Source organism: Hylobates moloch, unplaced genomic scaffold (genome assembly GCF_009828535.3).
Source record: "Hylobates moloch isolate HMO894 unplaced genomic scaffold, HMol_V3 SCAFFOLD_1, whole genome shotgun sequence".
In the NCBI taxonomy this organism is placed as follows: Eukaryota; Metazoa; Chordata; class Mammalia; order Primates; family Hylobatidae; genus Hylobates; species Hylobates moloch.
In genome coordinates, this window is record NW_026652276.1 from 97,657,196 (window position 1) to 97,680,999 (window position 23,804).

Consider the following 23,804-nt stretch of genomic DNA (forward strand, 5'->3'; position numbering starts at 1 on the left):
CTGTTGAGCCCATCCATTGAGTTGCTAGATTTTGGTTATTGTACTTTTCTGAGTTTTGCTTTTTGTCATTCTTCTTAACATCTGTTCCTTTGCTAAGATTTTCCCTATTTCTATTCATGGTAAGAGTGTTTCCCCTTAGTTGTAGGAACATTTTTATAATAGTCCTTTTTCAGATAATTCCAACATCAGTGGCACCGTGACACTGACACCTGTTGATTATCTGTTCCCAGGTAAATTGAGGTGTTCCTGGTTTTTTGAATGAGAAGTAATTTTAGCTTTTAGATCCCCCTATCATGTTAGGCAGTCTGTGCTGTGTTTAAATGCTGTGAATCATGTTGATATTTTTATCTTAGCAGGCCTTGACCCGGTGGGTGCAGGCCACAAGTTCCAAGCAGCCTTCTGTGGGCTGTGGTTTCAGTGTCAGTTCCCAGTTCCCCTTTCAAAGCCTTCGCTGTGCTGTTTGAACCTGCCCCACGTGTGTGCCCCGCACCCCACCTGTCTCCCCTGAGGTTCATTTTCAAAGCTTTGGTGTGTTCAGAGTCAGATCTACCACACACAGCCCAGGAGCCCCCCAACAGCCTCGTCGGGTCACCTTTTTGAGCTCCTTCCTCTTCTGTGATATCCCTGATACTTGCAGCTCTTTGGGCCTCTCCTTTCTGGTCCCCTAGCTAGAAAGTTGAGGCTTTAGTTACATGATGCGCCATACTTCCTGCAATCACACGCACGTCTGGAGCCAAGCAGTGGGAGGACAGAAGGGAAAAAAACTCAGTGAGGGTCCCCTCCCGCTCGGGATCACAGTCCTCCAGTGGAGAGGAGGCCTCATGGCCCTCAGGATTATAGGCAGCTGTTGCCCCGGGATTGCTTGGGACTGGAGAGCAAGAGAACAGAGAAAAGAAGAAAGCTGGAATTCCCCCCTTCTCTTTCTGAGCATCAGAAGACCCCCTTCCTGCTCCGAAGCCAGAACCAAGGGTTTCTCCTGGAGCGCTCTGTCCGGGGCGGTGCCCACTTTGGATTCCGGGATGAGCTGAGTCCAGGCGGGGGGTTGTGGAGGAGAAGCCGACACACTTGTCGCTGGCGGGTGGCACCTTGAGCGCTGCCGCTCGTCCCTGCCTGCCTGCTGCTCTGCGCTTCTCTGCAATCTCAGAGAGCTGCTTCATGCCTCTGTCGAGGTCAGAGCAGCAAGGGAGAGACGGGGCCTCGTGTCTGTCCATCCTCCCAGGCCCGGAGCCGCCCTTGTCTTGAGACGCTCACTTCTCAGTCGATCAGTCCGATGCGCCTGCCAGTGGGGAAGCAGTCACACAGGGGGGTTCCCGTGAGCAGGCCTTTGCTGACAGGAGTTTCTGTTTGGCTTTTCAGGAGACCCCAACCAAAGAGCTGGGGCCCTGTGGAGGAGAGGCGTGCGGCCCGGACCTGAGCGGCCCGGCCCCAGCCTCAGGGTCTCCCTACCTGAGCAGGTGCATCAACTCCGAAAGCTCCACCGATGAAGAAGGTATTTCACATCATTTACTGGTTTTAAAGGAAACTGAAAAATTGAGTAATGTAAAGGTTTTTTGAGGGTAACTTCCCATGTTGCTTTAATGACGCCCCCCTGACGTGGGCATGTCGCTGCCATCAGCCAGCCGAGCCAGGCTGTGTCTTCCGACCTGCAGGGCGCGCCTGCCCAGAGGCTCCCTCTCTCCCTCATCGCGCAGTGATAAAGGGTGGGGTTTTATTTTTTATTTCTAGGTGGCGGCTTTGAGTGGGATGATGACTTCTCCCCAGATCCTTTTATGTCAAAGACAACAAGCAACCTGCTCAGCTCCAAGCCTTCTCTCCAAACATCCAAGTACTTTTCCCCGCCGCCACCGGCCCGGAGCACGGAGCAGAGCTGGCCGCACTCGGCGCCTTACTCGCGGTTCTCCATCTCTCCCGCCAGCATCGCCAGCTTTTCCCTCACACACCTGACCGACTCGGACATCGAGCAGGGCGGTGAGAGGCGCCGCGTGCTGGGGGTTGGGAGTGTGGGGTCGGGGGTGGGGCGCTGCAGCTGGGAGATGGTGGTCTTGTAGGCCTGATAATCTCATGTCGTCCTCACATTTGCTGAGTAGATTACAAACTCGTTTTTATAAAACTCCGATCATCAGCTGGGTGCAGTGACTCCTGCCTGTAATCCCAGCTACTCAGGAGGCTGAGGTGGGAGGATCAGTGGAGCCTGGGAGTGTGAGACCAGCCTGGGCAACACAGTGAGACCCCATCTCTACAAAAAATAAAAACTAAAAAATTAGCTGGGTGTGGTGGTGTGCACCTGCACTTCCAGCTACTCAGGAGACTGAGGTGGGAGGAATGCTTGAGCCCAGGAGTTCAAGGCTACAGTGACCTATGATTGTGCCACTGCCCTCCAGCATGGGTGACAGAGCAAGACCCTGTCTCTAAAATAAATAAATGAAACTGCCAGCATCCTGAGTGTGCTCTCAGGGCCACGCCACCTGCCTGTTTGTTATGGTCACTCTCAGGCTCGTTACCGCTCACCCTGTGGGGCCAGGCTGAGGCCGAGGGGCTCTGGGTCCCAGGAACGCCCAGGCTGCGCGCCATCTCCTCTTTTTCTCCTGTGGCTGCATAGTCCCCCCTCTGCACTCTGTCTCCTCCTTTCCCAGAGAGAACCTGCTCTTCAGCAGGCTCGTAACAGCACTTGACCCCTGGCCTTGGGACCAGCCCACATGCCCTCTGGTGCTGCCCCTGGAATGTTGGTTTTGCTACTGAGTCTTGGTCCTGCTGTGGCTCCCGAGGGTGGGGAGGGGTGAATGGGCAGGGGCTGTTTGAAGTGGAGGTATCTGAACATAGGGAGCCTTCTTTCCCCGTCACTAGATTGAAAGATAAAGGTTAATAGGCTCATTTTTTGATTGGAAGTTTACAGATCAAATAATAAATATGGAATACAAAGAGGCTTTATTTGCATCGGTGCTAGGCTTCATTTGTGCCGATTAGATAACACCTGCTACCTGCCAGTCTGTCGGGGCAGATGTGTGGATCCCAGCTGACTTCTTCTGCACCCTGACCCTTAGTGCCCAGCTGGCATTTGAGCCTAGCAGATGTGTTTGTGGGAGAGTCAGGCAGGGGCTGCTTCTGAAGGAAAGGACAGGAAGGGCGGCTCAGGCAGTGCTGGGCTCAAAACACCTGCTTCCGTTCCTATGGTGCAGCGCACGTGCCATCCACGCTGTGCCCATCTGATCATTTTAAAAACCCAGCTTTGTCGTCTCGCTTCCTGTCTCCTCAACAGGAAGCAGCGAAGACGGAGAAAAGGACTAGGTGGCTGCCAACGTGCACGCTCGGGTCCGAGGCTGCTCCCCTGGAGCGGCGCCCCTGCGCCCTCAGCCCGAGCAGCGACATCCACTCGCCATTTGCTGACATGAGATTGGGAGGAAGAATCCAGAGGTGAAGAGGGAGACGGCTCTGAGCTGCATTCAAGGCGGGGCCCTCGGGAGCCCAGGTGCGGAGCGAGGCCGTGTCCAGGAGCCGGCGTCCCTCAGTGCCCCATGCACCCGCGGCCGTGGCCTCCCAGGCAGTGCTCACGCGCTGGCCGCCGGGGGAGGCAGGGGCACAGCCTCCATGTGCGCATGTGTGTGGAGCTGTGCGCACCGCGTGTGTGCTTTCCACAGGGGCGTCTCTGCGTCCACGCCTGCACATCCCGACACATGTGTGGGCACCACAGAGGACACGTGAGGGGAATGGTCACCAGTGAGCCATATTTATTATTTCTAGAGAAATCACGAATTGCTTTCTGTAATTGCACTGTGGATAAATGTTCTGAGAGTCTCCATTGTTGTACAGAATCTTAAATTATTCAAGGAAAATGAGGCAGGTCAAGCCGATGCTATCCACTAGTTTGATTTTTTTTTCTGTTTTATAGTTTGTGCTGCATGGTACTTGTAAAGCTTAAATATTTTGAGTGTTCTCCTGTGTCTAGGATTGTTGGGACTGTACATATGGTACTCTTTCATAAATGATAAATGATTCTGAATGTTAGTGTTTTATGTTCATATAGGAAATATTTTCAGTGAGTCCAAAATACCACTGTTTTGTTGATGGAATTGAATGCATTTTTGTCTCTTCTTGATGAAGTGGCTTCCCCACAGCAAATGAGGCTTCTCTCTGAGGAGCTGAGAGGTCTTGCAGCCTCTCCTTGTCATTCTCCCACCCCACGTCCCATTTTTTAAAGCCCTTTTGGTAAAAACCGACAGGTTGTGGCCACAGACCTCAAATGGACCTGGCCCATCCCTGGGGACATGCTGGTGTGGCAGGTCCAGAGAGCTGCACCCCGCACAGGGCACTGCACCGCTTCCCTCCGCACAGCTCTTCTGCCTGGTTTTCGGAGGCCAGGCTGCTGGGAAGCTTCCGTGTTCCCATCAGTCCTTCTTCCTTCAAGAAGCCGGGGAACTCAGGCAGACTCATCTCTGCAGAGCATGCCAGCCATGGGGGACGGTTTGACTTGATGATGTGTGCGCACTTCAGGTGGTGGGGACTTGAGCTTTAAAAAAACCTCCACAGCCGAATCTTCTCCTCCGAGCCACTCCACGTCACGTCCAGCTGGGCCTGGCCAGTCTGTGGTTATCCGTGTGGGATGAGATAACACCACATCCTGCAGCTGTGAAGGGGGACGGACAAGGGACGACGGCAGAGCGTCAGCAGCCGACACATAGTCCGGGTCGGGGCCTTGGGTGGTCCTGCGTGGCCCAGGACTCATCTCACAGACCCTCCGTTCTGCATTAAGCCCCAGGTTCTCTTCTGGCTTTGAAAGGGCCCAAGTGCTCCCAGTGTAGCTTCGTCACATCAGCACGAGCCCCTGTGGTCATGGGCGACCTCACACCTCCCTCCCTGAGTTCTGCTCTGACATAAGAAGTCCCCAGTGGCTGGTGCAGCGCGGCTGTGCTGTGCTGGGGAGGCAGCCGTTCCTTCGGGGGTCCTCGGGCCTGCAGTCCCCTCACACTCACCCTTCACCCCACATATTTTCCGGTGCTGATACGTTTTCAGACTCCAGCGCAACCTGGGGCGCTCTCCAGACCCGTGCAGGGGCCGCCTGGGGTACACGGAAGGAAGTTGAGTCCTAGTGCAAAATGCAGGCGGGCATTGCCAGCTCCACCCCACTCCTCTCATTTTTTATACTAAGCAATAACTTTCCAAAGCAAGAAGTTCAGGATGGAGAGAGTCCCCTCCTGTCTAGGCATGGGGTGGACGCGGTGCCCACCTGGGCTGTATGGGGAGCACCACTGGCTCTCAGGATGCGCAAATTTTTTTTTTTTTTTTTTTTTTAAATAAACAGGGCATTAGAAGATGATTTTGCCAAAATTGTCATGACTCTGAATTCTTGCTGTGGGGACTTCCTGAGTTTTCTCAGTTTTTACATCTAAGATTAGTCTTGGCTGAGGAGAAATGAGACATGATTATATTACTTTTTCAATTGCAGGTTTAAGGAGTTCAGATTTAATGACCAAAGTCACGCAGATCATGGAATCTGTCGTCTTCTTATACAGTGTCAGCCTCGAGTACATTTATTGATCTTTTGGGGCTGTCAGTTTTCCACTAGGATTAAGATTTTGGCCAGGCACGGCGGCTCACGCCTGCAATCCCAGCACATTGGGAGGCCGAGGCGGACAGATCACTTTGAGCCCAGGAGTTCAAGACCAGCCTGGGCAACATGGCGAAACCCCGTCTCTACTAAAAACACACACACACAAAAAAAAAGAAAAAAAAAAATACTAGCTGGGCACATAGTGGTGTGCACCTGTAGTCCCAGCTGCTTGGGAGGCTGAGGTGGGAGGATGGCTAGAGCCCAGGAGATGGACATTGCAGTGAGCCGAGACTATGCCACTGTACTCTAGCCTGGGTAACAGAGTCAGACCCTGTCTCAAAAAAAAAAATTTTTTTTCATAACAAAATTCCCATTTTTATTTATTTTGAGTCACTCATAATTAATTGCCAAAAAAGCATTTTATACATTGAGTTGGGGGGTAGTGGATCTTAGTGTGGTGTTGCATGGAGGGGCGAAATTTTATATTTATAATCAATACGTGGGTTAACATGTTTTTTTGAAATCCAAGCAATACACAGGAAATTTAAGTAGAATAAAAATTGCAGCCCATTTTTGAAATGTCAGCATGTGCTGTGTTCAGTTCAGGTTTTTGTTGTTTGTTTTGTTATTTTTTAACTAATAAGTTGGTTATCAGTGGTGGGTTTTCAAAATGTACTTGTTCTAATAAGTTGTACAATGAAATAAATCAGTGGCATTCTCTAGATAATGTGGGGGAAGGTTAGAATATTTTCTGGCCTTCTATGGGGTAGCAACCCAGAATCAGTCTGAATTAGTCCTATTTTGGTGGAGTTTGTACATTTTAAATCCTATAAGAAAAATAATCTAGTTTTCATTTCCTTCCTAGCTAGATTCGAATTTGTCTTTTCAAATGACCCTGTCAATAAGCCAGAAAGGGCAACACAGAAAAAGTGCTCCCCAAATCCTTCTGAGACTTGGCCCGTGTGTGTGGACAAGAAGCCATTCACCGTAAGGGTGCAGAAAGCTCGAGCAAGCCGAATTGCAAACAGCGTTCGTTCTGTTTTTAAATGTACAGGTTCGATCGTTTCTATAGAAATGGGTTTATCTAAGAAAAGTCTGGGTTTGTCTTGCTGCTGTAAAAGCCCTTTCCGAACCCCTCCTTTTATTCCTGTTTCCCGAAATAGGGTATTTATAGAGTTAAGGACCTACTGTATGTCTGTCCCCAGGGACCTGGTGGAAGGAAGGCAGTGCCTGCTGTTCCTTGACTCAGCCCATCATCTGAAAATTCAGAAGTGAACCAAGGGTTAGACGCCAAAGGTTGGGCTTCTGTTAGAGTGGCTTCAAAACATGAGCCTTATGAGAAGTAGCCTTAAAAAAAGAATGGGTATATGCAGTGACTTCCGATGGAAACCTCCAAAACAATATTCCTAAGTAGCAATGAGGTTGGCTCAAGTCTTTATTAATGAAAAACATTCTCTTTCATCTATAAAGAAATTCTTAAAGATGCGTTGACAGTATTGAATTACCAACAGCCTGTGAAGATCAGTTTGACCGGCGTGGACACGTGCTGGTTAAGCGCTCAGGCCTACACGGGCTGAGCGGGATCTTGATCATGGGGCTGGTGTATGGATCCACCGTCGGATTCCGTCTGCAGAGGAGGACGTAGGGGGCCGTCACACCCACCAGGCCTCCCCTGCTGTCCTTTAACACAGGCAGAAGAGGTTCATGGCAATATAACAGTCAGTGAACTTTCAGTTTAAATTGTGTACATTTTTAAATTGTAAGATTTTTACTGTATATTGATGCATAGTGTGATTCAATAAATTGCTTGTAATTTAAAAACTATTTAATATTCAAAATAAATATAGTTATATATTTATAAACTCTGTTGGCCGTGTTTCTTCTGTGTTTTGTCCACTGTGCAAGGGCCACCTGGGTGGGTGGCCTGGCCCTGCCCTGCTGTGAGTGCCTGCAGCCTGTGCCCCGGGCCCCTGCCCTGGTCCCTCTGGAGCTTGTGTGACAGACCTAAACTCCCCGCACTCCTGAGGACATAAAGCTTTGTATAACCACTGGAAAACCAAACCTGTTTAGTGTTCCTGCCACCTTGAAGCATGTCTATAGTCCATGCCTTTGCACTCATGAATTTCAGAAGCATTTTCATTTCCAAGGACTTCGTTTGGCCCAGCCTCAAGTGAGCTCTAGGCCAAGAGAAGAACTAACCTTGGCTCCAAGCCAGCCTTTCTGTGCCCGCTCCCCGCCCCACTATGGCCCCCTCTGAGTTCCCACCCAAAGGTACTGAGACAGAGCAGCGAGACCCATGAGTGTGGCGCCCAGGACTGCCAGCCAGCGTGACACTCACAGTCACCACACCCCTAGCAACCCCGAATGGTCCCTGAGCAAGATGCTGCTTTGGCTGGGCGTGGTGGCTCACGCTTGTAATCCCAGCACTTTGGGAGGCCGAGGCGGGTGGATCACTTGAGGTCAGGAGTTCAAGACTATCCTGGCCAACGTGGAGAAACCCCGTCTCTACTAAAAATACAAAAATTAGCTGGGCGTGGTGGTGCACGCCTGTAATCCCAGCTACTCGGGAGGCTGAGGCAGGAGAATCGCTTGAACCTGGGAGGCGGAGCTTGCCGTGAGACGAGATCATCTCGCTCCATTGCACGCCAGCTTGGGCAGCAAGAGCGAAACTCCGTCTCAAAAAAAAAAAAAAAAAAAAGGCGTTCCCGTGGACTGCACACCTGCCCAAGGAGCCCCCTACCCCAACTCGCGCTCCGCCCCCAGCCCGTAGGAGCCCCAGGTTCCCCTAAACACCCCGGGTGGCGGGGCGGGGGAGCCCCTGGGAGATGCCCGCGTTTTCGCGGAGCGGCTCGTCCCGGAGTGCTCCTGCGACTTGGGCTGTCTGTGCTGAACCTGAACCGGGGCTGCCCCTCCGTCCGGTGGCTCCCAGAGACCTGTTTCCCATTGGCGGAATGGGCCCGGGGCCCTGCCACGAGTGGAGAGGCCGGCAAGGAGGATCGCGGGAGGCATGGATGCGGGGGTGCTGTGTCAGGGGGAGGGTCGGGGAAAGCGGGCGGGGGGAGGCTGTCTCGGGCACGGATATGGGGTAGGCGGATGGGGAAGGTGCGGGTGGAAATTGAGGGGGAGGATGGGGAAAAGCAGGTTGTGGGGAGGCTGTCGGGGGACGGTAGGGGAGGTGGGGACGCAGGCTGTATTGAGGGGGTTGTAGCGGGAGAATGGGGAGAGACGGATGGGGGGAAGCTGTCTCGGGGCGGTTGGGGGGCTGTCAGGGGAGGATGGGGAGAAGCGTGTGGGGGAGGCTGTCTGGGGGAACGAGGGTGGGGGGCTGTCGGGGGAGGATGGGGAGAGGCGGGCGGGGGTGGCTGTCTTGGGGGACGAGGGTGGGGGGCAGTAGGGAGAGGATGGGGAGAGGCGGGCAGGGGAGGTTGTCTATCTTGGGGGCGGGGCGGAAGCTGGGGGCGGGGCTGCGCGGCCACCTAGTCCGGGAGCCCCAGGCGCCGGCCGCCTGCCCGCCCGCAGGTGCCGCCACTGCTGCCCCGCGCCCGCCGGGACACCCAGACCCCGGCCCCGCCCCTGCCCCGCCCCGAGGGCTCATTTGCATGCGTCCGCGGCCCCGCCCGGGGCGGCTAAAGCGACGTGTCCTTGTCCCCCGTGGGCAGCCTCGGCGCGTGCGGCCGCGGATCCCCAGGTAACCCGGGAGCTGGGAACTCGGGTGGGGCCGCAGGGAGGGGACCCAGGGGCAGGACCTGGCGGCGGGGTTGTGGGGGCTGTGGAGAAACCTGGCTGGGGGACCTCTGGTCTGTCTGGAGCCCCCACGGGGGCCATCCACGTGGTGGGATTGGGGGCTGCCACCAGGCCCTGGCCATTGCCGACCTCTGACCTCCACGGCTGCCCCGTGTCCGCAGCGGTTCTGGCCCCAGTGCTGTCCCTGCACGTGTCACGTCCAGCGGGGCAGGACAGCGAGAGCCTGGTGGCTGGAGTCACTGCCCGCCCACGGGATGAAGGAGTCAGTGCCGCCTCCGGCAGAGGTGCCCCCTAAGCTGGGGTGGGGGACGCATCTCAGGGTGGTCTAGGCAAAGTGTCAAAGGTCACCGACCTCAGGAGGCACTTGGGGGGCAGTGAGGGGCATGAGCCAGAGGAAGATCTAGGGGTCAGGGTAAGTCACCCTGGGGGAAGGGGGACGCAGGGACAGGGACAGGTTCCAGAGGTCTGTATGAGGTAAAGCAAGGGCCTGGGTGTGTGGGGGATCAGCCCAGGGCTAAGCGTGTGAACAGAAGGACCTCGAGTCGCGGAGCGCCAAACCCCGCCCCTGGTACCATTGCTGTCAGCAAGGAGGAAGCTGCCAGGGACGGCACCCTAGCGGGTCCCCTGGCCATGTGGGGTGACCACAGAGTGTCCTGTGTTCTGGATTTCAGCTCCAAGGGCCTCACCTCCCTGCCGCCACCTCCTAGGACAGCCAGTCCAGGGCCATGAAGACCAAGAACCGGCCCCCGCGGCGCCGGGCCCCGGTGCAGGACACAGAGGCCACCCCCGGGGAGGGGACGCCCGACGGGTCCCTGCCAAACCCAGGGCCAGAGCCGGCCAAGGGTCTGCGGAGCCGGCCGGCCCGGGCCGCAGCAGGGGCTCCGGGTGAGGGCAGGCGCAGGCGGCCAGGACCCTCGGGGCCCGGTGGCCGTCGTGACAGCAGCATCCAGCGGCGACTGGAGAGCAACGAGAGGGAGCGGCAGCGGATGCACAAGCTAAATAACGCCTTCCAGGCCCTGCGTGAAGTCATCCCGCACGTGCGCGCAGACAAGAAGCTCTCTAAGATCGAGACGCTCACGCTGGCCAAGAACTACATCAAATCATTGACGGCCACCATCCTGACCATGTCCAGCAGCCGCCTCCCGGGCCTGGAGGGGCCGGGCCCCAAGCTCTACCAGCACTACCAGCAGCAGCAGCAGGTGGCCGGAGGCACGTTGGGGGCCACGGAGGCCCAGCCCCAGGGCCACCTGCAGAGGTACTCCACGCAGATCCACAGCTTCCGAGAGGGCACCTAGCGCCCAGCCCTGGGTGGGGGTGGCGGTGGCTGCAGCTGCCTGGCCTGCTCCTCCCAGCCCCAGTCCCTCCAAGCCGCGAGCCCCAGATGGGCGGTGACACCCCACAAGGACGCGGCCTCAGCGGTTCCATTTTCCCCCGAACATTCAGCCACTTCCCTGGAGCAATTTTTCCTGCCCCGCTGGGGACCAGCGAGTGGCCTAGTTGCAGCTGTGGCCCTGGACAGCAGCGTGAGGCCCAAACCTCTGGGTAAGGCCCAGTCGGATCCTGATTTTTCATTGAGCCAGGCAGTTTCAGCCGGAGTTGAAAGGGCTCCTTAGCCTTGGAACTAGCGTCTCTTCACCCTGACTTCCTCCAGGGCAAGGGGAGATCCCAGGAAAAGGTTTACCTGCAGGTTTTCCGAGGCCAAAGCCCCAGCAAGGGACCCCCTCTCCAACCTTTGTTATAGGGCTACATGGGGCCTGGGCTCAGCGTCCTCATTTGGGGTAAACTGAGGCCCAGGACAAGCCCGGCAGAGCCCAAGGCTGCTCGGGGAGTGGAGCCAATCAGAGATGGTTGGAACTGCCAGAAACTCTAATCAGATGACCTCAAATTCATCCTCAAAGGTTGAATGGTTGGGAGGGGCTGGAGTCTCTTCCTCCCTCCTCCCGAGTGGGGGCTCCTGGATGTGTTGACCCCAGGCTGTGCCTGGTTGTGGAGGGTCTGGGGCAGGGTGTGAGGGGCGCCGTGGAGCTGGAGCAGGACACAGGGCTGGGTGTTCCTTGTGCATCCCTTCTGGGCATGGGAGAGAAGCCCCAAGGCCCTGGGTTGCTCCCCAAGAGCGGCTCTGAGGCCTCCTGCTCAGCCCTGGCCCGCGCAGGGAACGAGTGTGCCCCCCACCCAGACCCTGCCACCACTGTTACTTATTCTCACTGATGTGGGGTTATATAATTGGCACCATGCTGTCTGTAGGACATTACAACGTGCTTGGGTCCTGGTTTGAGTTGGCAGCCCGTTGGGTCTGTCTGCCTGGTGGAGCCTTGGGGTGGCAGGTACGTCCCTTCCCCCACCCAGGTGCTTCATCCTCATGGCCGGGCCTGGCGGCTTGGCACGTCTCTGCTGCCCCAAGCCCAGCTTCCTTCTGCTGGGCGTTCCTGCCCCACTGGCTCTGCCGGACTTGGCTACTTGACTCTCCCCTCCCGCATGCCTCTGCCCAGAGATGTCCCAAAGGCCCTCAGGGCCAAGCCGGGCCAGGGATGTGGCTGCCACAGCTGAGACCAAGGGCTCTGGCTGGCCCGTCCCCACCCAGTGGCCTTGCCCTCCCCAAGTTGGGGGTCGTGGCGCTTGGGGTCAGGCCTAGCTACGTAAGGACACAGGTAACACCCTGAGGATCTGGCATTGGCAGCTTTAGGCCTAACTTTCCTGGTCAGGGCCCCTTAAGGTGGCCCGGGCACATTGGTTTCATTTTGATGAGACTTTATCAGAGGCCTGGTCTGGTCCTGGCCCTACCGCCTCAGCTGTCCTTCAGCACAGCTCGGGGTGGGGACTCCAGGACACTGGGTCTGCCCCTTGGGAGGGGCACTGTGGAAGGTCAGGGTGATCCACCACTGTGAGCTGAGGTTGGACGCAGCTGGGAGCTTGGGACAGAGAGAGCCCGGGGCTCCCCTGCTGCGGGGCACCTGCCCAGCGGGGACACGAGATGACAGAGACCTCCCCGGCGGGGGTACTCAGGTGCTACGAGCATGGCAGCTCTTGTTTCTGGCTGAGCCATGGCCAGAGCAGGGCTCAGTCCGTCCCTGAACTTGCTGAATGCACCGACAAGCTGAGCCTGAAAGCCCAGAAGAGCCTCGGTCCAGGAGACGGAGATCTGGCCCGGTGTCCAGCGCAGCCCAGGGCTTCCTGGGGGGCAGCAGGAGGGCCTGGGGGGCACCGCCTTCAGGACAATGGCCTCAGTGGCTCTTTCTTTCTGCCTTGAACTGGCACCTGCACCTCCTCTGCTTCCTAGAGGGTGACCTGGGCCAAGCTGCCCAGTCCTTCTTTCCGAGGCCAGAGGGGATGCCCCGTGGCCACATCACCCAGCATCCTCAGCAGCCAGTCTCGCTTCGGGGTGTCCAGTGTTTCGAGGAGGAGAGGGGCCAGGGGCCAGGTCCACTCCCTTGGCTCTCCCCTTGGACCCCAAGGCCAGGATGGATCCTTTTATCCTGTGGGGACCCCCCTGCCTCGGCCATCAGGATGAGTTCCCTCAAGTCCCTGCACAAGCTGGTCAGAGACCCACATGCCATTACTGGGCTACCCCACGTGCCATCCCCCAAGGCTGTGGACGCACCCATCCCCCGGCAGACAGGTGCCCCGAGAGCTCCGGAGGTGTGATCCCCATCCCCACCAGCGGAGAAGCCAGAATCGCGATTGTTGCATCTGGGAAAACCCAGCTGGAGCTGAACGGCCCATGCCCCCGCTGTAATTGTGCTGAAAATGTTTCTCAAACGACCCAAATTGGCTCTTATTTTTTCTAATGGCCCTTTCAAAGTATTCATGAAATTGATGCTGTGTCATAAAACAAAAATAAAAGATTTCACAGCAATGTCTGCTTCAGGCACACGGGGAACCACGCGTTTTAATCAACGTATCGATAAAAAACACCAGGGCATGGACACTCCAGGGGAAATGTTTATTGAGTAAAGCATCCGAGGAAGTGATGCAGGGCGGGTAAACAGTTGGTGCTCAGCAGTGAGAGGACGCATCGCTCTGCCGTTCTGCAGGGTGACGCCCTCCCCGTACCTCGCTGAGAGCCACCTGCAGACACAGCAGGCCACAGCAGAATGCACAGGTCACTGTTGTAGGGGAACAAACCGTAATGCCCAGAGAAAACCTGATAGTGAAATGTAAACAGACAGGACAGGGTGGTTCCAGGTGGCCGCCACTGCCAGGCCCTTCCCATGATTGATCTGAGAGCTTCACAGCCGGCGGCACTGGGACCCACTTCCAGAAACACTGGAACACCAGGTCTCTCAGATGCCCGCAGGAGGGGCCCCGGGGAGACCTTTCTCAGCATCAGCTTTTGGGTGACAAACCCCATACAGCAAAACTGTACAAATACACACAACAGACCCCCTGCTGACAGTGAGACCAGGACCCTAGGAAGGTCAGGTGGTGGTAAGTCATCCCCTCTCCAATCAAGCAGAGCCTGGGGTTGGGCTCTGATGACCTCCCTGGCAAAGTGTCCAGGTGGAGGAAGCAAACTCCCAAATGGGGCACAAAGGGATAAAAAGCAGCTGAGAGGCCGGGCGCAGTGGCTCAAGCCTGTAATCCCAGCACTTTGGGAGGCCGAGGTGGGTGGATCATGAGGTCAGGAGATCGAGACCACGGTGAAACCCCGTCTCTACTAAAAATACAAAAAAATTAGCTGGGCGCAGTGGCGGGCGCCTGTAGTCCCAGCTACTCCGGAGGCTGAGGCAGGAGAATGGTGTGAACCCGGGAGGCGGAGCTTGCAGTGAGCCGAGATTGAGCCACTGCACTCCAGCCTGGGCGACAGAGCGAGACTCCATCTCAAAAAAAGAAAAGAAAAAGGAGCTGAGAGATTGCGGGATGGGGTTGGGGCCACTTGGCCGACACTTTCTGCCTTGACTGGCCGGGCCAGGCTGGGCTCTCGCCACAGGATGGAGGGTGACTGTGTGCCCTGCTCCATGTGCAGGACAGGCTGAGGGTCCCATGGCCACTGCCGACGGACACAGTACTGCTCCCCACAGAAGCCTGCAGTCTGCACCCCCCCTACAACATGATTTGACATCCAAGAAGCCCGTTGCCAGCACATCTGGGGAAGGGGCCGAATGGGGGTTGATGACGATGACTGCGCACACAGATGCTGCCTCCAGCCACGGGGCAGCCTCTCGCCCTCTCTCAGCCTCCCATCTGGTGCCCCGGCCCCTCAGGGAGGAGGACATCCCTCCACTCCAGTGTTATTTCCAATCTGCGGTCTCCTTCCTTCACTTTTTTTTTTTTTTTTTTTTTTTGAGATGGAGTCTCGCTCTGTTGCCCAGGCTGGAGTGCCCAGGTTCAAACGATTCTCCTGCCTCAGCCTCCCGAGTAGCTGGGATTACAGGCGCCCTCCACCACACGCCTAATTTTTTTTTTTTGTATTTTTAGTAGAGATGGGGTTTCACCATGTTGGCCAGTCTGGTTTGAAACTCTTGACCTCAGGTGATCTGCCCACCTTGGCCTCCCAAAGTGCTAGGATTATAGGCATGAGCCACGGCGCCCGGCCTCCTTCCTTCACTTTTGAAATGAAAGCCTCTTTACAAGTCCTGCTCTGAGAAGTGGTCACTGCACATGGTAAAGAGGCCCTGAGCCCCACGGCTATCTCTTTTGGTCAGGGGTGGCGGGGCCCGGGTGCTGTCTGAGATGCCGGCCCAGGAGGGCTCCATCCTGGGCTCTGCTGCCCCAGGGCCGGCGTTCCTGGAGGACTCCAGGTTCCGGGTTCTGGTCCTGGAAAGGCAGGAGGGAGAGGGGAAGGGAAGCGTGGGAGGGGCCTCTGGGAGGTGCAGCCCCACCCCATGCCCCACACCCCGGGGACTCCTCGCAGACGGGGACACGTGCAGGAGCGTCCGCAGAGCTTCACATTTCAGGGCCGTCTCAGCCAGTGCCTCTGAAGTGGCCGCAGCCTTGGGGCCAGGTTCCCTCCTGAGTCTGCCTGGCCCACATCGCTCCCATGGTGCACACTCCAGCACAAGAATGGCTCAGCCTTGATCCCCCAAACTGGGCACCGTCCCTGCATGTAGGTGTGTGTGGGGGCCTCAGCAGCAGACGGGGCCATGGGCCTCTGGTGGGGCACTCAGCTCCTGCTCCTGGGACGAGCTCCGGGGGGCCCTGGTGGCATTGGCCCGGACAGAGATATGGTCCCAGCCTCCCTGGAAGGAGAGAGCTGTGTCACCAGGGGACTCGGGGACTTGAGGATCCTGGAGGGGCTCTGCCTGGGGGCCTCCCTGCAACCCAGACACCGGGTCCCAGGGGACGGTCCCACAGTGGCCGTCCCCGTCTTCAGCACCAGTGCAGGCACAAGGTGACAACACAGCCCCAGGCCTTGGGCCCCACTCACCCCGATGCCGTAGTCCCAGCCGTGGCCCTTGGGTTCGTGAGGCTGCACGCCCGTGCGATGACACACTGTCCCCCGGCTCAGGCTGTGGCTGCCCTGCACTTTGTTGGCGATCACCCAGACCTGGAGCACAGACTCCATGAAGCCCTCAGCCCCACCTGCCATGGGACGGCTGGGCATGGGATGGGGGAGACCAGAGAGGGAACCAGAGCACCCCAAGTGCCCGATACCCCCTGAGCACCCCCACCTGGTCCAGGGGCCCCACGGACACTCGGCACACGTTGTTGGACACGTGCTCCCAGCTGGAGCCCTGCGGGTAGCTGGGTGTGATCCCTTGGCGATACCACAGGTTTCCTGGGAAGAGAAGCAGTGAGGGTCAAAGGGGAAGACCTTCCCAGCCCCTCCTGCCCGTGCGGCCCGGCAGCCGGTGGCCAGGCCCTGCTCTAACCACTTCGGGGTTTGGGAAGCTGCTGGAGAGACAGGAGGGTCCTGGCCCCTGAGTCAGGGCCACAGCCTCCTCCGCTTCTCCACACTCAGGAGCCTGGGCTGCAGCCAGCTCCGCCATCTGCACACTCGGGGCGTCCCCCGAGCCTCATAATCGCCCTATTGTGCGATTAGGCCGGCGTCCTAATCCTCTTTCTGCTGAGGCAGAAACTATGGACAAGGGAAGTCCTAGCCAGAGCAATCAGGCAAGAGAAAGAAAGAAAGGGCATCCAAATCGAAAAAGAGGAAGTCACGGTGTTTCTGTTTGCCCATGATAGGATCAAATACCTAGAAAACCCTAAAGATGCCTCCAAAAGACTCCTAGATTTGACACGAGTTCAGGAAAGTTTCAGGTTACAAAATCAATGCACACAAATTAGTAGCACTGCTACATGCCAGCAGCAATCAGGCTGAGAATCAAATTAACCCCTTTCACAACAGCTGCAAAAAATAACATAAAATACCTGGGAATGTACTTAACCAAGAAGGTGAAAGATCTCTATAAGGAGAACTACAAAACACTGCTGAAAGAAATCAGATGACAGAAACAAATGGAAATACATCCCATACTCATGGACTGAAGAGTATGGGATGAATCAGTGGAAGAATCAATATCATGAAAATGATCATACTGCCTAAAACAATCTACAGATTCAATGCAATTCCTGTTAAAATACTGTCATCATTTTTTACAGAATTAGAAAAAAAAAATCCTAAAATTCATATGGAACCCACAAAGAGCCTGAATGCCCAAAGCAATTCTAACCAAAAAGAACAAATCTGGAGGCATCACATTACTGGACTTCAAATTATACTACAAGCCTACAGTAACAAAAACAGCATGGTGCTGCTATAAAAATAGGCACATAGACCAATGGAACAGAAGAGAGAACCAAGAAATAAAGCCAGACACCCCCAACCAATTGATCTTTGAGAAAGCATACAAAAGCATAAATTGGGGAAAGGACACTTTCTCCAATAAATGGTGCTGGGAAAACTGGATAGTAGCATGTAGAATAATGAAACTGGATCCGTATCTCTCACCATATTAAAAAATCAACTCAAGATGAATCAAAGACTTACATCTAGACCTAAAATCATAAAAATTCTACAAGAAAACCTAGGAAAAACTATTCAAGGGCTTTGCCTAGGCAAAGGATTTCTGACTAAGATCCCAAAAGCAAATGCAACAAAAACAAAAATAAATAAAGGAGCCCTAATTAAACTAAAAAGTTTCTGCAGAGCAAAAGAAATAATCATCAGAGTAAACAGACAACCCACAGGATAGGAGGAAATATTTGCAAACTATGCAACTGACAAAGGACTAATCACTAGAATCTAGAAGGACTCAAACAAATCAGCGCACACACAAAAAACCGAAACCAATAATCCCATCCAAAAGTGGCCAAATGACATGAATAGACATTTCTCAAAAGAAGATATGCGGCCGGGCACAGTGGCTCACGCCTTTAATCCCAGCACTTTGGGAGGCCGAGGCGGGCGGATCACCTGAGGTCGAGAGTTCGAGAACCAGCCTGACCAACATGGCGAAACCCCGTCTCTACTAAAAATACAAAAAAATTAGCCAGGCATGGTGGCAGGGACCTGTAATCCCAGCTACTCGGGAGGCTGAGACAGGAGAATCACTTGAACCTGGGAGGCGGAGGTTGCAGTAAGCTGAGATCATGTCACTGTACTCTAGCCTGGGCAACAAGAGTGAAACTCCATCTCAAAAACAAAAAAAAAATTTTTAATGGTACATTTTACTCTATTTTTATTTTTATTTTATTTTTTGAGACAGAGTCTTGCTCTGTCACCCAGGCTGGAGTGCAGTGGCATGCCTTGGCTCACTGCAATCAATATCCTCCTCCTCCCAGGTTCAAGCAATTCTCCTGCCTCAGCCTCCTGAGTAGCTGGGATTATAGGTGCGCACCACCACACCTGGCTTTTTTTTTTTTGAGACGGAGTCTCGCTCTGTCGCCCAGGTTGGAGTGCAGTGGCGCGATCTCGGCTCACTGCAAGCTCTGCCTCTGGGGTTCACGCCATTCTCCTGCCTCAGCCTCCCGAGTAGCAGGGACTACAGGCACCCGCCATCACGCCCGGCTAATTTTTTGTATTTTAGTAGAGACGGGGTTTCACTGTTAGCCAGGATGGTCTCGATTTCCTGACCTTGTGATCCGCCCGCCTCGGCCTCCCAAAGTGCTGGGATTACGGGTGTGAGCCACCGCACCTGGCCTAATTTTTGTGTTTTTAGTAGAGATGGGTTTCACTAAGTTGGCCAGGCTGGTCTCAAACTCCTGATCTCAAGTGATCCGCCCACCTCGGCCTCCCAAAGTGCTGGAATTATAGGCATGAGCCACTGCGCCTGGCTAATGGTACATTTTAAAATAATTGAAAGAGGGCCAGGCGTGGTAGCTCACGCCTGTAATCCCAGCACTTTGGGAGGCCGAGGTGGGCAGGTCACTTGAGGTCAGGAGTTTGAGACCAGCCTGGCCAATATGGTGAAACCCCGCCTCTACTAAAAATATAAAAATTAGCCAGGTGTGGTGGTGCGTGTCTGTAATCCCAGCTACTTGGGAGGCGGAGGCAGGAGAATCGCTTGAACTCAGTGGGTAGAGGTTGCAGTGAGCCGAGATCGCGCCACTGCACTCCAGCCTGGGAGTCAAGAGTGAAACTCCTTCTCAAAATAATAATAATAATAATAATAACTAAAAGAGTATAATTGGATTGTTTGTAACATAAAGGCTTGAGGAGGTGGATACTCCCTTTACCCTGATGTGATTATTATGCATGGCATGCCTGTATCAAAACATCTCACGTACCCCATAAATATACACACCCACTCTGTACCCATAAAAATTAAAATTTTTTTTTTTTTTTTTTTTTTGAGATAGAGTCTCGCTGTGTCATGCAGACCATGTTGGCCAGGCTGGTCTCGAGCTCCTGATCTCAGGTGATCCGCTGGCTTCAACCTCCCAAAGCGCTGAGATTACAGGTGTGAGCCACCATGCCCAGCCAAAACATTAAAAATTTTAAAAAAGAGCAACTTGCCGTTCTCATCCAGGGCGTACACCGACGTCTGCCCCACGGATACCTGCTTCAGCCTCTGTCTCGGCGGGGACGGGATGTGGTACCAGCAGTCACCTGCAAAGGGGAGGCTGACTCAGCCATGTGGCCTTCTCCTGCTCGCGTGGGCCAGGTGGGGCTGTGGGCCTCGGTCCCCAGCTGCCTCTAGGATGTGTAGCCTGGTGTCAGCTGTGGGCCACACAGAGCTGACCCGTGCCCTGCCGTCCACCCGGCACTGTGCCTGGGGTCTCTGGAAGCCGTGGCGGGCTCCGATGGACTCATCTCGCCAGCGCAACACAAAGGCTTCCTGTGCAGCTCACGGTGGAGGCCCAGCCTCAGGGGCTGCCCTGCTAACCCATCCCTGTGCGGAGGGCAGCTGAGTACCAGCGTCCCCGTGCTGGACACTGGACATCTGGAGAATAAGCCAGCACAGCCCGTCCTCCCGGGCGGCCACCAGACTGGTCACTGTGGAGTGGACCCTGCAGGGCCGAGACACAGGGGCCACCCCGGGAAGGGCCAGGCAGGCCTGGCTCCGGCTGCCCCATCACCCAGGTGACCACCTCCCAGTCAGTCCCAGCGGGAGGGGGACACGGCTTCTGAGGGACCCTGGCCCAGAGGGGATGTTCAGCAAACATCAGCTTGGATGGAAGGTGAACACTGCAGGGGCTCCTGGGGCGCAGCACTCACCGGCTGGCTGCGAGGGGTACACGGAGCCCCGGTAGAAGGCGGAGCCGTCCCTCGCAACGGCCCACACCTGGTAGCAGGCCCCAATGGAGATGGAGGCAAAGGGCTGGTCGGTGCCAACGTGCAGCCAGGAGGAGCCCTGGGGACGGCAAGGAGGGGCGCTGAGGTCACCAGGGCCCCCACCCCCAGGGCCCCACCTCCAGGCCCAGCAGAAATGGGCCTAGTGGGTGGGCAGCACGGGTGGCTGGGGGACAGCCAGGAGTCATACAGCCCCACCCGGCTTGATCTCGGTACTTGTTGAAATCCTGGGCGCAGCTCATCCTCCTGCAAGCAGGGAAAGCGCCCCCGTGGGCGTGTGCACCTCACCGGGGTGCTGACCACCAAGGACCGGGTGCCAAAGAGCCGCGGTGTCCCCTGGGCCCACTTCTGTCACCCCCGCCCCACCGGCCTCATTCCTGGGCCAACTGCCCCAGGGCACAGGGACCCACTTGGACCATAGGCAGTGTCCACTGGTCCTAGGGGCTTGTCCTGAGCAGGGTCTGAGCCCAGCTGGCCTCCAGAGCAAGGGTCTCATTTCAAGAAGAATCTGTCTGGCTCCGGCACTCACCGCAGGGTTGAGCTCTGACACGCCCAGGCGGCACAGCACATCCCCCTTGTCGCTGATGGCCCAGAGGGCAATGCTGTGCCCACTCCCCTCGGCACCTGGGCTCTCCGGGATGATGGACACGTCCCTGAGGGTGATGGGGGGCACCTCCAGCCAGGGCCCGCTGGTCACCAGCTTGCATTTTCTGTACAGTGGAGAGGGGACACAGCCCGGGGACCCCAAGGTGACCGCCAGGCTCCAGGGCCTCTGCCCCTGGAGCCAGGAGGAGGAAAGCAGCCAACCCTGGGGTGGGTAGAAACAGGGGCCCAGAGGTGGCCTCCTCCCCACCCCCACCCCGGCCCAGCCAGGCCCCCACCCCCACCCCCAGCCCCAGCCAGGCCCCATTCTCTGTCCAGCTCACAGGCGGAGTGTGCCAGTGACATTTCTCTTATTTGTTCATAAAAACAAACTATTCTGAAACCAGAGAGCACTGGGAGCCTGCGGGCAGTTCCTGGGCTGACATTTACTTAGATTTGGCTTCCCTCTTCACCCTACTCCCCACTGCTTCTTCCCTTGGGACTGAGGTCAGAGGCCAGGAGATCTGGCCCGCGGTGCGGGGAACCAGAGCTCCCTCAGGGGCAGCTCCTCCAGGAGCCTGACCGTGACAGTCACCCTGCAGCCCTGCCTCACCTGGCCCAGCACCTCCTCCTCACAAAATCCTTCATCGTTTTGGACCCATGGTATGAGCTGCAAGGAGGAAGAAGATGAAATCAGGGCCACTTCATGGAAGTTTCTGGAAAGGGACCGTGCATGTAAACATTCTTGTTCTACCCGTTACAGGGCATGGGGACTGGGTGGAAGCCATGGATGGGGTTCAGAGGAGGAGGTGTCACCACGCGCGGCTCTCAGGAGGCGCTTCTCGGCTGCCCCGGCGGGGTCAGGGCTGAGTGTAGCCCCAAGGACCTGCAGGGAGGGCCTCCCGGGGGTTGGGGCCTCCCAGGGGCTGGGGGCTCCCTAGGGAAGGGGGTCGGGAGCCTCCCTGGGGCTGGAGCAGAGCAGTCACTTGTCAGGGGTCAGGCTAAGGGGACTCAGCCCTCCCCTCCCCAGGCCCCGTCAGAGCTCTGTTGGGGAGCAAGAGCCCTCAGTCAGGATGAGGCCCGAGGCTGGGCAGAGGGTGGTCCAGGAGGCCTGGCTGTGGCCGAGGGGACAGTCCTGGTCTGCTCAGAAGCCACCTGGCTCTGGGCCCCAGCTCAGGCTGTCCCGGCTCCATCTTCCAACAGGCTGAGACTGTGCTGTGTAGGGCCTGCCCACGCCGTGCACCTGCGCCGCCAGGGTCCAGGGCCTTGGGGCGGCAACTGCATCTCTCCGAGGGGCTCACACTGCCCCTTCACCTAACATCTCGTGTTGGGTCCCCCAACACTCAGGGCCTGGCTCAAAGCCCCCCAGAGCTGAACCTGCTAAGGCTGTCAAGGCCACTCGCCCTCCTCAAGCCCCTCAGTCTGGTGCCCTGGGTGCCACCATCTGACCCTCCCAGAGCCCGTGCCCGGCACAGCAGGGATGAACGTGGCATGGGGGAGCCATGGCGCTCCTACCCGTCCCACGCACGGAGGTCAGGGGTGCCGCGTGTGCAGGGAGTGCTCCCCTGGGCCCCTCCTGGCCACTCTGATGGCTCCTCCCCCTCCAGTAGCAGGGCTGGCACCAGGGGTCTGCTCCTTGGCCAGGCCTAGGGGGCAGGGTCTGGCCTGGAAGAGCAGTGAGGCCAGAGGCCACACACTCCAGGGCCCTACATTCAGGACCTGGCCCGAAGGCCCTGTGCAGGGAGAAGCTTACGCAGGGAAGTCGCTGGCATACTGCCACCCCTCCTGGTCCGTGCCCCCCGGAACGCTGAAATCCACGAACCAGTCGGAAACCTGGGAGGAGTGGGTCAGTGAGGATGGGAACCCCCAAATCCAGAAGGCAGTCAGAACACTCGAGGAGGGGCAAGGAGGGGTGGGAGGGCGGATTCCCAACCCCCCAGGGGGCAGCGGGGCCTCACCCAGGCCCACTGCAGGGACGGGGGCTTCGTGCCAGCCTTCGTGCACTCCTGTAGCCCTGAGGCGTCGCTCCACATGTACCGGTCCGTGGGCAGACCCCTGTGGCAGGACGACAGGGCAGGTGACGAGGGAGACTGGGGAACCAACCGGCTCACTCAAGACACCCCCATAACACCCCACAGGGAAGTACCGAGCTCCAGTCTCAGAGCCAGCCACCTCCAGGCACTCGCACTCCTAAGAGGTGACAGCCTGCTGGGCACAGTGGCTGATGCCTGTAATCCCAGCACTTTGGGAGGCCGACGTGGGCAGATCACCTGAGGTCAGGAGTTCAAGACCATCCTGGCCAACATGGTGAAACCCCATCTCTACTAAAATACAAAAAATTAGCTGGGTGTGGTGGCGGATGCCTGTAGTCCCAGCTACTCGGGAAGCTGAGGCAGGGGAATCGCTTGAACCCGGGAGGCGGAGGTTGCAGTGAGCCGAGATTGTGCCACTGCACCACTGTACTCCAGCCTGGCGACAGAGCAAGACTTCGTCTCAAAAAAAAAAGGTGGCGGGGGGTGGGATTTGGACACAGAGACATGCATAGAGGGGAGAAGACTTTCTCTCTTTCTCTCTCTCTCGTTCTTTCTTTTCAGAGACAGGCTGTCGCTTTGTCACCCAGGCTGGAGTGCAGGGGTATGATCATAGCTCACTGCAGCCTCGAATTCCTGGGCTCAAGTGATCCTCCCAACTCAGCCTCCTGAGTAGCTGGGACTACAGACACACGCCACCACACCTGGCTAATTTATTTTTAAATGTCCTGTAGAGATGGAGTCTTGCTTTGTTGCCCAGGCTGATCTCGCCTCGCAAAGCACTGGGATTACAGGCGTGAGTCCCCACACGTGGCCACATTTCTCTTGTTCAAACCATGTGGTCTGTGGTACTTTGTTAGTGCCACCACAGGACACTCGAGTGGCAGGAAGCAGCACACAGGGCGGTTTTGGGGGCGGCTGAGGCTGAGATGCCTGGAGAACGCAGCTGGGGCATGCATTTGTGATGACCAGCTGTGGCCCTTTCAGGCCTTTCTGAGACAGATGTGGGTGCGCAGCCCTGCCCTGCCCTGCCCTGTCCTCTGTCGGAACTGAGGAGGACGTGAGGAGGGGGTGGAGATCCAAGTGTGCTGCCAGGCTGTGTGGACACTGCCCACAGCTGAGGCGGAGGTTTTCAGGATGGAAATATTTTGGCGATGTGTGCCAACCGCCTTAGAAAATCTCAAATCCCCTGATTTACTGGGGTAAACACACAGATACACAAATATTTACA

At 56.6% G+C, this 23,804-nt stretch overlaps 3 protein-coding genes across 7 annotated transcripts in view; 2 read left to right on the forward strand and 1 right to left on the reverse strand.

The window, feature by feature from the left end:
* The window catches only part of LMTK2 (lemur tyrosine kinase 2), a 100,816-nt gene extending 95,535 nt beyond the window's left edge, over positions 1–5,281 (forward strand). For both annotated transcript variants that reach the window (XM_032755894.2, XM_058442836.1), the window contains exons 12-14: positions 1,357–1,489; positions 1,726–1,968; positions 3,257–5,281. In XM_032755894.2, coding sequence (XP_032611785.1) covers positions 1,357–1,489; positions 1,726–1,968; positions 3,257–3,285 — 405 coding nt within the window. In that variant the 3' untranslated portion in view covers positions 3,286–5,281. The remainder of the gene's footprint in view (positions 1–1,356; positions 1,490–1,725; positions 1,969–3,256) is intronic.
* A 3,892-nt stretch (positions 5,282–9,173) lies between these two features.
* Positions 9,174–13,178, forward strand: BHLHA15 (basic helix-loop-helix family member a15). Of its 2 annotated transcripts, none has more exons than XM_032755895.2 (2): positions 9,174–9,233; positions 9,961–13,177. In XM_032755895.2, the coding sequence occupies exon 2, from the start codon at positions 10,015–10,017 to the stop codon at positions 10,582–10,584; it is 570 nt and encodes a 189-aa protein (XP_032611786.1). In that variant the 5' UTR covers positions 9,174–9,233; positions 9,961–10,014; the 3' UTR covers positions 10,585–13,177. The 2 variants fall into 2 exon arrangements, with proteins under 2 accessions (XP_032611786.1, XP_058298839.1); XM_058442856.1 differs by lacking the exon at positions 9,174–9,233 and adding an exon at positions 9,337–9,573 and having other exon boundaries at positions 9,961–13,178.
* A 270-nt stretch (positions 13,179–13,448) lies between these two features.
* TECPR1 (tectonin beta-propeller repeat containing 1) overlaps positions 13,449–23,804 on the reverse strand; it is a 38,403-nt gene continuing 28,047 nt past the window's right edge. For all 3 annotated transcript variants that reach the window (XM_032755898.2, XM_032755901.2, XM_032755897.2), the window contains 9 exons: positions 22,502–22,598; positions 22,297–22,376; positions 21,157–21,213; positions 20,491–20,671; positions 19,887–20,022; positions 19,185–19,277; positions 15,898–16,004; positions 15,654–15,773; positions 13,449–15,465 (listed from right to left, as the gene is read on the reverse strand). In XM_032755898.2, coding sequence (XP_032611789.1) covers positions 15,352–15,465; positions 15,654–15,773; positions 15,898–16,004; positions 19,185–19,277; positions 19,887–20,022; positions 20,491–20,671; positions 21,157–21,213; positions 22,297–22,376; positions 22,502–22,598 — 985 coding nt within the window. In that variant the 3' untranslated portion in view covers positions 13,449–15,351. The remainder of the gene's footprint in view (positions 15,466–15,653; positions 15,774–15,897; positions 16,005–19,184; positions 19,278–19,886; positions 20,023–20,490; positions 20,672–21,156; positions 21,214–22,296; positions 22,377–22,501; positions 22,599–23,804) is intronic.